This window comes from Pteropus alecto, unplaced genomic scaffold (genome assembly GCF_000325575.1).
Source record: "Pteropus alecto unplaced genomic scaffold, ASM32557v1 scaffold196, whole genome shotgun sequence".
NCBI classification, from domain to species: Eukaryota; Metazoa; Chordata; class Mammalia; order Chiroptera; family Pteropodidae; genus Pteropus; species Pteropus alecto.
The window spans coordinates 3,156,307-3,167,700 of record NW_006439717.1 but is presented as its reverse complement, the minus strand read 5'-3'; the positions used below and the strand labels follow the sequence as shown (position 1 = coordinate 3,167,700).

Genomic DNA, 11,394 nt, shown 5'->3' with positions numbered 1-11,394 from the left:
GTAAGAATGAAGTACTTAAAAAAACCCTCTTTATTCTCTTTATGATGTTTCAATATTTTCTTCTCTTTAATCTTTAAATCTTTGCTTCATATTTCTGTAAACTTTTTTTAACCAAAACAAAACAAACCTTTTTAGTAATGGAAAAGTTCATTTAAAATAACCAGGTCAAGCAGCTTATCACAAGTTTCTGTTATCTTACCATTTAAAAAAATGCCATTGTGTGTTACAAAGCACTGACCTTTGGCAAAAGAATTGAGTTAAAATTAATCTTTATTGACTTAAAAATAGGCTATGGGAAAGGTGTCTTTGACATGTAGTCTGGGTATGATAAAAGTATTATTGAAAAAAGAGTTTTCATTGGGTAGATCTGTACCCATAAAGCAGAATTCAATCAACTATTAGGTAGCCAACTGTTCTGAGAACAAAACCAAACAAAAACCTACAGTGGCTGTCATGGTGACCTTCAATAGCCAAAGCTTTAAAAAGGATGTAGGCGTTATGTTGAGGTAGTGTGAAGGGAGGTGAGCAATATAGAGCAGTTATTTAAAACCAAAGTAAGTCAACAACAACAATCCAACGAAGATGAGCTGTACAATAGGATGATAATCTTCCTATATTAATCTCTACCAATCAGGTTCTTACTAGATTATAGTGTTTCATTTGAGGATTCATAACAAAAAAAAAGATGCATAGTTGAACTTAAATGACTCTTTCTAGTTCTTTCCCTGAAATTCTAACATTCCATAAAAAAAGAAAAAAGAATAGAAAGAAGGAAGTAACAAGGAGAGTATAAAACATGAAAGAATTAAAGGCATTTAAAGAGAAGACTGAAAGGTAAGCAAAGCCTTACTTGGTGAATAAACTCTACTGAAAATAAAAGAAAACAGACTTCAATTTTAACAGGAGCGATTAAAGTACAGAAAGAATCTTCTGACATAAAAACTAAACAGAGGATGAAGTGATGGAATCGTCTTCCTCCTCTAGGTTTAGAAAAGAGAAGAAGAAAAGGGATAACTTTTTAAGAGTCCTCCCAAGTGATACAAATTTAATACATAAACACTGAAAGATATTCAGGGACCAAATAAAAAAGGCTGATGAAGGGTATAGTGACAAGAGTTGCCCCAAATTCTTTTTAAAAAATCTTAATGAGGGATTCTCAAATTTTGTTAGATGCTTCCTGGGTCACAACAACAAAAACTATACATAGAGATGAGAATGGTAAATAAATATTAAAATATGTGAATATTTGCCTAGATAAAGCTAGGATAATCTACTAATATTGCAACAACTTTAAGGTAACAATAACCAGCAAGCATCCAAAACCTAAAGCAATATTATTATTCTTTGGAGTGGAGAAGAGAGAAGTGCTTGCCAAAGAAAGAGGGTGCACTTTTATTGATAAAGACTTTCCTCATACTAAAAGGCTTACTATTGCCAGACACTGTGCCATGTATTTTAATCTGGATCTTACCTTTTTTTTTTTTTTTTACAATAAATACATGTGGTTGGTACTATTATTAGCTCCATTTTAGAGAAATTAAGTAACTTGAACAAAGTATCATTACTAATACCTAAACTGTTGAGTCAGGATTTGAACCTAAGCTGGCTGACTACAGAGCCTAAATTCTTAACCTATGAACAGTATGACATTCAATATTCCCCAACACTCCCATGAGGAAAGGTATTATTACTATCCCTGTCTTACAGGGATGGAACTGAGGCTCAAAGCACAAGATCACACAAGACCTATAGAGCCAGATTCAATGCAAGTCTAAATCCAAACCATGCACTCAACTGCCCTCTCTCTCTTCTTCCTTTTCTTCTCTCACTTTCTCACTTCTCTCTCTCTCTCTCTCCTCTCTCTCTCTCTCTCTCTCTCTCTGATTTAACAAATACTTTGTAATGTCCATCCTGGACCAGGCATTATTATCCTATCATTTCGAGGTATACGAGATATAAAGATGATTAAGGTGGTTCTTTCTCTCAAGAAGCTTACATCTAGAGGAAGAGTCTAGAGCTTGCTAATCAAAGTGTTGTCCGTGGACCAACAGTATGGGCATTATCTGGGTACTTGCTAGAAACTAGAACCTCAGGCCCCATCCCAGACCTACTAATCAGAATCTGCAATTTAAAAAGGTTTTCAGATGTTTCACATTCATATTAAAATGTCAGCAGTACTGGTCTAGTGGACATTTCGAAAGGTTTTGCTGTTCCAGGTATACATTTCTATGACTATAATCCAAAAATTAGGGCATGAAATAAAACAGTTGAACTGGAATGAGAGCAGGTGTTATAATGTCCAAATGGCTCTACTCTATTTTTAACTAATCTTAAAAAATGATTCTTATTGTATCCTAGCAGGGAGTTTCCAGGCAAAGCTATCAACTAGATGCCAGGTAATCAGAGATCAACATTTGTTTTTAACATTTTCTCTAGCTTTCTAGAAAGAGACACCATGATGTAGAATTTCACTGTTTTGGGAGATGGTTTTCTTAGATGTGTGAAATTGGTCCTACCTTCCTCTCACCAAAGTGAAAAAGCTGCAAAAAAAACGAGAAGTATTTAGGTGTAGCTTTTGCAGGAATCATGGTAGGGGTCTTTTTTTGATTTTTATTTACCTTTTTTGCTTCATGCCATAATATGTTGTTTTTCATTTTAATTGTCCCAGAGCCATAAATGAAGCAAAATTCATTAACTGAGTCAGTGAAAGAGGCGGGGGCTAAAATAAACTAAGAAATAAATGCATCACATTGCATTTGCAACTGTGGAACCAAATTCCGCAAAACAAGTGGTCAACACCCAACAGCAATCCCGCTGTACCACCTCATTGCCTTAGTCATAGTCTAGGGGGAAATGAGCTCACTGGGCAAGGTGCCCAACTGCCCGAGTCGGGGGCTAGAATGGGTGCTTCAACCTACTGCAAGTAGTAATCTCCTCAAAAACTTGATATTTTTAGTAAGTAAGACTTTTTAAGATCAAGTTCAGATTCTAAACTGGATACTATAAATGAGTCTTATTTTAAGGTCCTCAAGGTCTGCATTGCTTTGGGAATGAAGCTTCATTATAAAACCAAAGTGTCCTACTTATGAAATGGTTGGAATCTTATGCACTGTTAAGTGGAAGTCAGCAGTGACTTCAGAACACTCCAGGAGTTCAGAGCATAAATTAGCACTGGTAGAGCTTAACAAAACTAGTAAAGGACTGTCTTTTTTCACTAATGCCTGAGCATTATAATCAGAGGCAGCAGGATAGAGTAGAAAGACAAGGATTTTGGACAGACCTGCGTATACCCGTGGGCAAGTTATTTTACTTCTCTGAGCTTCAGCTTTATTTCTCTGAGTTTCCTTATTTATAAACTAAATTTAAAACTTTTCCTTATTTGCAAAAGAATACTTTTCACGATACTATTAGGATAAATGGCAATATATGTAAAAACAGCTGGCAGTCAAAAAAATGGTTGTTATTATTAACAATTACTCAGAAAATGTGTCAGCAGTAAACTTGAGTCCAACGATAAGAAACATCACAACACAGTAAATGATACTTGGATGACAACAAGGAAGTGTCTGGGTTGGAGACTTAACCTCTAAAAACATTTAAGGAAGAGAAAAAGAGGAGAGACAGGGCTGAAACTTCTGAGTATATGTAAATGATGGAAGCAAAGTCCTCTGTTGAACTGTCAATTATGTATACACTATATATCATGATGTAGACAGGACTATCAGAAATGCTTTCTACGAAGATGCTTGCTTAGGTGACATAATGTTTTCATCTTCCTCCACACCAGTTTTCTTTTGACACCCCACATGAAAAAGTGTAGCATCACTGGTGTTCTATTAAGTAGTCCTATGTACTCCACGCTCTACTCCTAGCCTCTTAGAAGGCCTCATGCTTCAAACAACCTGTACCACTAACTCCCAAGCTAGAGAGCATCCTGCTAAGGAATCCACACAAGCTGGCTATAAATCAGTAGGCCAGAGAATGCCCCAAATCATTTTAAAAAATAATAATAAAGACATTTGTCCCTACTCTGGAAACTTAAGAAACAGAACCCAAGAGTTGGAAGGGACATGCTGAGGCCAAGAGCCTCCTAGGCCGGCATTCTTTCCCATCTGCCTCTATCTCCTCACACTCGTAGTATCTTTAATTTTCTTTCTGTTTCATGTACTATTTCTCTACTATAGTTTCTCATAGAGCCATTTGGGCTCAACTACTGTTACTATTATTTAAAATCCATTTTACAAATAATGCTTGTCATGATGTATTTGTAGTTTTAACATTGGAATATTGGTAAATGCAACTTTGACCATTTCTTGATTAAAATGTGGGCCAGGTCAAATGACTGTAGTACACATTTAGATATGGGATGGAATAAAATTCCGATAGTCTGTGTAACCCCAAAACACACAGCTTTTCAAAAGTTAGGGCTGGGTGGGGTCCAATGTCTTTATACATTTTTACTAGACTCAATTGAAAGATTTGAAAGGATGAATAAATTACTTTCCTATTTGCTTCATCTGCTATTGCAGCCTATGCCCAACAGATGTCACATAAGAAATTCAAATTACACCTTCAAATGGAGCATAACTTTAGTCATGAATAATTCAAGAGAATAACTGAAGATCAGAATAATATTTTAGAGACATTTCTTTTATTGGATAGAAAGTGTTAGTGGAAAAATACTCACCTATTTATTTGACCATTTTCTACTTCAGTGAAATCATTGGAATCATTGCTGACGTTATCATCTTCAGGCACTGTCATGTTTTGCAACTCAGTTAATTCGAGTCCACTTTTGAAATGCATCATGTTTAGAAAGTACCTGTAGTCAAAAAATTTATCCAAATTCTCCTGTTCTGAATGTATTTACAAGTAGATAGCAGCAAAAATATAAGCTTGACACCCCTAAAATACAATAGAATGGAAAACAGTTAAACATATGAATATCACCACTGATTAAAAAGAAACTATTATAAATGCCCAACAAGAAGAGAATAGTTATGTAGGTAGGGTGTATACATCCATATAAGAGAATGTATATGAAAACAAAAAAATAATGTTTTAAAATAGTATTTATTGACAAAGGTAAAGCTAACTTTAGAAAGATTACATAAAAGTATAATACATAAAAATAGCAATTTCTCCACACTCTCTATCCCCATTATCCAGCATTATTTTCTCCAATAGCACTTATCACTATGACATACTTTATATTTACTTATTTATTTTTTATTGTCTGTATCCTTTCCCCTCATTAGAATGTAAGTTCCATTAGGGCAGGGACTTTGTTTTATTCACTGTCATATCCTACACTCCTAATGCAATGTCTGGGATACAGTAGGTACTTAATAAATATCAACTGAATACAAAAATAAAAAAAAAACTTAGAAGTAAACAAATAGTTAATTTACTGATAATGCAACTTTCACATTTTGCTACTCAATATATTAAAAGCAACCTTTGTACATCAAGTTATAGCGGCTCTAAATTTTATGCCTTTCGCAAATCTCCCTCCATTTTTAACTATAAAATGAGTCATGTCCCATAATCTTTATGCTCACATTTATAGGAATACCATGTCAGTTGCAGGCAATACAGATATGAAAGCGATTCCATTATTTTAATACTTCAGACCACAGGGCACACACATATAGCTGGGTACACACTGCAGAGCCACAAAAGCACCTCTGACTTAGCAATCCCAGTTTAATAAAAATGCAAATCCTCAATAAATGGCATCATGAGGGATCAACTACCCAACCCAGAGGTCAAGTAGCAGGGAACAAATCTGTGTTTTGAAATTTAGTGAATAGTTTATCCATCAACTGCAAGAGATTAAATCAATCTCTTCAATGAAATTACTCTATGTCAGGGAATTAGGGAATTAAAAATTCATACTCAAGGAGATTTAGGTTAATCCACCTGAAACTATATTTCCTCATCAGAAACAAAAGATTTGCAGAGTTCACATTTTCCCCCATGTGAATGACTGCTATTTAAGTTTCTAAGGGGTCAATAGTATGAAAAAAAGAAGAAGAGTTTTCAGACACACAACATCCCAAATCTAAAAGCAGGTAGCAAGAGAGAGAAAGGCAATTTCAAAAGCCAGGCCTCTATATGTGCAGGAGCTTCACTGATAGAATCTCAGTGAGGTGATGGGGACCATGGAATGAAGCAGAATGTCAATGAGATTTTTTTTTCTTTTTACCTCCATTAGTAATTGGATGACATTTAGATATTTTACCTGATACTGAATTCTATGAGATGACTGTAATCTAGTTAAGAGTCAAAACATCAATATGTCCATCTAAGTATCCTAGTATATCCTAAGAAGTATTTTGCTAATTGATATTTTCAGGACCCAAAGAAAGTACCCTATAATGTACATTTTCCAGAATTTTCTTCTCCCCACAGATAGGCCACACACTATTTTTGTTTATTCATAAAGTCCCCTGCCTAGAACGAAACTTCCCTGGTTAAAGGATCCTTTACGATTTCCACAACATAAATACTCTCTACTACCTCAGGTTCCAGGAGCTGCAGGGCAGGGCCTCTTCTGGAAAGCAGGAAGCCAGGACAGGGAGATGTGAGCTCCGCGAACTCCTGGTATAAAGCCAGCCTGGCAGCTTGTGGCTGCTTCATGTAGCCAGGACGTTAGTACTAGAGACAGGGCCATTTCTAATTGCTTTTAGTACCTTCATACAGCAGAGGTGTGTACAGCCTGTCTTTTATTTGCAAAAGTTGAAATGCGTTAAAAAGGTTGAACCCCACCCTCACTCTTTGACCCCATTTGATGAAACCTGCTCAGATGGAGTAGGCTGGGTAATTTCTAAGCATCTTGCCACACTGGCTCTCTCCTGTATGGCTCCCTCAGAGGCTACTGAATTGATACTCCAGTGCTGGTAGAAAGCTAATTTAGTAGATGGTGTTTCCAATATGGGTTAAAGAGTCTTTCCTCTCTATAAACTGGTAGGAAATAGGGCACTAGACAAAAGCGTTCTGAGGAGAGAAAAGGTTGACTAACAATAGCTCTGGAGTCCACTGTTTGAATTTAAACTTTCACATCAATATATATGTATGTGTGTGTACATATATGTATATATATATATATATAAACAAATAAATAGCATATATCTGCATATATAAATGTAAACATATATACATAAAAGTAGCCATTTTTTAAAAAGTGGACAAAAATGGAAAAGAATAAAAATAATACAGGAAGTCTTGGCCACTAAAATTATGTCAGTATTGGGCAAATACCAGGACTAAGTTAATCACATACAATATTTTTTTCCTTTGGCTTAAAGAGAAATTAATTTTTCCACAGTTCTAGAAGCTAGAAGTCCAAGAGCAAGTCCAAGCCTCCTTCTGAGGCCTCCCTCTCTGCAGATAGCTGCCTTCTTGTTGTGTCCTCACATGGTCTTTCCACTGTCTGTGTGTTGTGTCCTTAATCTCCTCTCTCTCTTTTTTTTAAAGAATAAATTTTTATTGTTGTGAAATAACATCTGAAATTTAACTTATTCTTGAAAATAAAAACTGGTAAATGGGGAAAATTAACAGGTGTCACTAAGATTGAGGCCACACTTAGAAAATACTATCCATTCAATTTATCATATATTTATTGAGTGCTAGGCGACGAAGGGATTTAAAAAGTTTGAAAAAGGTCAGATGCAGGGATCTGAGGCAAATTCATAGAAAAGTCACATTTGGACTGGCTCTTGAAAAAAGAAAAAAAAATTTTTTATTCTAAAACTAATATATGCTCACCGTAGAATCTTTAGAACAGGCATTGCAAAAGAAATCCCACTACCCAAAAATAGACCACTGTCAAATTTTGATGTATTTCCTCTCTTCTTCTTATCTTCTTTTTCTCTTTTCTTTTCCTTTTTTATCCCTCTCTAGCTTCCTCTCCTACCCGCGCCCTTTATTTCACATTGGGATTTTAGACTGTTTTTAACCTACTTTTTCTCATGCAGCATTACATTGTAAGCATTTTTAAGAAATGTTTTTAAAAAACACATTAGTTTCTTATTAATAAATAATATAGGATTTTGTAGAAAATACAAGTTTGTAAATGAAGGAGGAGACAAGTAAAAAAAAAAAAGTCACCTGTTATCTCAGCAAGCAAAGACAATCACTGCATATGTATTGGAGTATGACCTTCCAGGGTTTTTCTATGCATATAGATATAGCGCCTGGTACACAGTAGGCACTCAGTAAATATCTGTTAAATGAAAATATGTATACGTTTATAAAAACGGAAATCATACCATAAAGTTTTAAAACATTCTTTCACTTAAGATATGGTCCCCTATCCTGAGTTATGTCAGCAAACACGAGTCTACACATTACTTCTAATGATTGCTTAACTGCTTGACTGTGCCATAAATTGATATCCAACCTGTTACTACTGACAGCCACACTGCTTGGTGGACAGGAGATTGACAGGCAGAGATGGGGCCTGAACTGAGACTTGTTAGTGAAAGAGAACATGGTCAATGGCAAAGAGGCAGGAGGTGCAGGTCGAGTTCAAGAATTATCGTTTCACTGAAAGACTGAAGCACTTGTGGACTATATAATTAATTAAAAAGCTGAATGGAGTCATTATGTGAAGTTTTTTTTTTTAATTGCCTGCAGCACCTGGTATTCCTAGGTGGTCTCCTATCCAAGTACTAACCAGGCCTGACCCTGCTTAGCTTCCAAGATCAGACAAGATTGGGCACGTTCAGGGTGGCATGGCTGTAGACCATTATGTGAAGATCTTGATGTTCACAATGTTTGTATTTACTATCTCTCAATGTTTGTATTACAAACATAATTACTATCTCTCAATGTTTGTATTACAAATTGGCACAGAACATTTCTGACCCTTTACCACAAATGTGAAGTACTCTTAAACAAACATTATCATCTTTGTGGGCTTATTGGTACACTTTACTAACAGTACCAACATAAAATACATAAATTTTTCCTCTGCTCTTCATGGTGTTAAGTATCAAAGGAGAAGATATACAGACAAATTCGTCTGGCCTTACATTGCTTAGAGCCTATTTAAGCAAGCAAGTCCATTCCATATAAAGTGACAGTATACCATAAAACATTTGCATGATAGACCAAACTATGTGGCAGAATAAAGAACACGTCCAGAAAGGTTTCAGAGCAGACATACATACATATGTATCTATAGGAAGGAAGGAGGGAGGGAGGAAAGGAAAGTAAATGGGGCCTCGAGAAATCAGGTAAGGTTTTACAAAGAGGTAGGACTTGAACGATGTCTAAAAACAGGTAGGATTTAGACTGGGGGATACGGAAGGTACCACTTGTACTGGGAACAGCACAGGCAAAGACATGGAGGTCAAATGTGCACAGAACAGCCTTATATGACCAATCAGATGAGTTTGCCTGCAGTAAAGAGAGCAAGGTACTGTACGTGTTCTTGAGTAATAGGGGGTTTTATAGGTATAGTAAAAACTAATTAAAAGATCATAGTGGAAAAACCAAACCAAAGACTATATTGTAACTTAAACATTGTTCAAAATTACTTTTTGGGATGAATAAGCAAAAATACAATTTTGATTGCTAATATACTTTGTGGTAGATTGGCCCACTTAATATTTGTCCTCACTTCTTTCTAGAGGATGGAAAGTTGAAAACTACATGTCCCATATTCCTTTGTAGCTAGAGTCCTAGATATGATTTAGATTCCACCAATCAGAGAGCAAGGTGGTGGGAGAAAGGCATCCATTTTGCTTGTACTATTCTAGTAGGTGTAGCAGATAGCACTGGAGCCAACAATTGTGGCTATGGATTCCTGATAATCAGATTTGGCATGTAGTTAAGACAATGAGAAACGAGCTTCCTGGTTTGCCAACTTCCTGATGGAGGCACAAGTAGCAGTTTTCCTTAGCAGGAAAGTTGAATGGTGATAATTTGGTAATTATTCCTAGAGGCTGAGCCTGGAGCCTGCTATGTCAATTCTTCTAATGTTTTTATGAGCACTTAATTCCCTGTATTAATCCCTTTTGCTTAACATACATAGAAAGATTTCTGTTATACTAAACCCTGATTAATATTCTTTATTTTTTATTTCTCTTAACTTTTTTATTATGGGAACTTTAAAACAAATATAAAAGTGGACAGACTAGAAAAATAAACCCCATGTATCAACTTCAACAATTATCAATTCAAGCCAGTTTTGTTGCGGTTTTACCGCCCTCTCCCCCCATCACATAGAATTATTTTAAAACAGATCCCAGACGAATCATCTGTAAATATTTCAGCATAGATCTCTAAAAGATAAGAACTCTTTTTTTCAAACAATACTACTGTATCACTACCAAACGTAAAAAAATCACAAGAATTCTTTAATACCACTAAATATCCAGTCACTTTCACTTAATTTAAAATTATTATGAATCACTGTGAGTTTTTATTCTGAAAAACTAATAAAATCACACCTCTCCTAGCTCAACTCCTGAGAATCAGTCATGATAGCCAGGTCATTGGTTTTGAAAAAAAATTAAGCTTAAGGCTAAGTATAGTCCTATTCTTTGTACCATCTCTTCCAATAACTGACTGAGCCTGTTTACCTATTTGGGGTCTTTGGATTACTGGGCTCTTCTTAGATAGTAATAATATGGATCTAGGAGCTGCTTTTTTTATATTTCTAAAAGCCTCAAACAGACTAAATAGGCTAACTAAAATCTCAGGTCTCCTTGCTTTTGGCTAGATTGATGTGATAATCCTAGATTCTACTTGGCAGTTTTACGTATATTCGAATAATAATAATGGAAAGTGAATTAATAAAGTTGTAGTCAAAACTCATTAAACGGTATTGTTAAGATCTGAATGTTGCATTGCATATAAATTATACTTAATTATAATAAAATTGATACTCAAAATCTTTGAAAACCTGGGGTCCTTGAAAGGTGGGGAATAATGAAAATGGCCTTTGATAGTGAACAGGCTGAGAGCTGGTAGGCAATCTCACAAGAATAGGTGTTTTCTCTCTTCTTACTCAAGACTCACAGCTTAACTAACGCTAGTGGTCCCAGCTCTGCTAGGACCCTGTTATCAGAGTCCTATTTCCTCTCTGCTGGCTTCCCCAACTTCTGTCAGTTGCTCTCAGCTCTGTGTCTGGAAAGTAACTTTGTCTAGAACCCTGAACTACTATTTGCCCCTCCTCTCCTTATTGCCAAGTCTGAACAACTTGCTCCTGTCCTCATCACTCCCCTAAAACCATGCCCAACTGCCAGATTCTGGCTCTACCATTTAGGAGCTGTGTGACCCTGAGCAAGTAGGTTACCTCCTCTTCACCTCAGTTTCCTCTTCCATAAAATAGAGATAAAGTAATAACCACCTCATATGATCGTTACAACGATTCCACAGTTG

General features: G+C 35.8%; 1 protein-coding gene and 1 pseudogene across 11 annotated transcripts in view; both read right to left on the bottom strand.

The window, feature by feature from the left end:
- SLC38A1 (solute carrier family 38 member 1) overlaps positions 1 to 11,394 on the bottom strand; it is a 56,464-nt gene that overhangs the window by 35,337 nt on the left and 9,733 nt on the right. For 5 of the 11 annotated variants that reach the window (XM_015593164.2, XM_015593163.2, XM_006916864.3 and 2 more), the window contains 2 exons: positions 8,113 to 8,227; positions 4,688 to 4,905 (listed from right to left, as the gene is read on the bottom strand). In XM_015593164.2, coding sequence (XP_015448650.1) covers positions 4,688 to 4,809 — 122 coding nt within the window. In that variant the 5' untranslated portion in view covers positions 4,810 to 4,905; positions 8,113 to 8,227. The remainder of the gene's footprint in view (positions 1 to 4,687; positions 4,906 to 8,112; positions 8,228 to 11,394) is intronic. The other 6 variants (XM_025050303.1, XM_025050305.1, XM_025050304.1 and 3 more) reach the window with 3 other exon arrangements.
- LOC112483866 lies at positions 8,632 to 8,750 on the bottom strand (annotated as a pseudogene).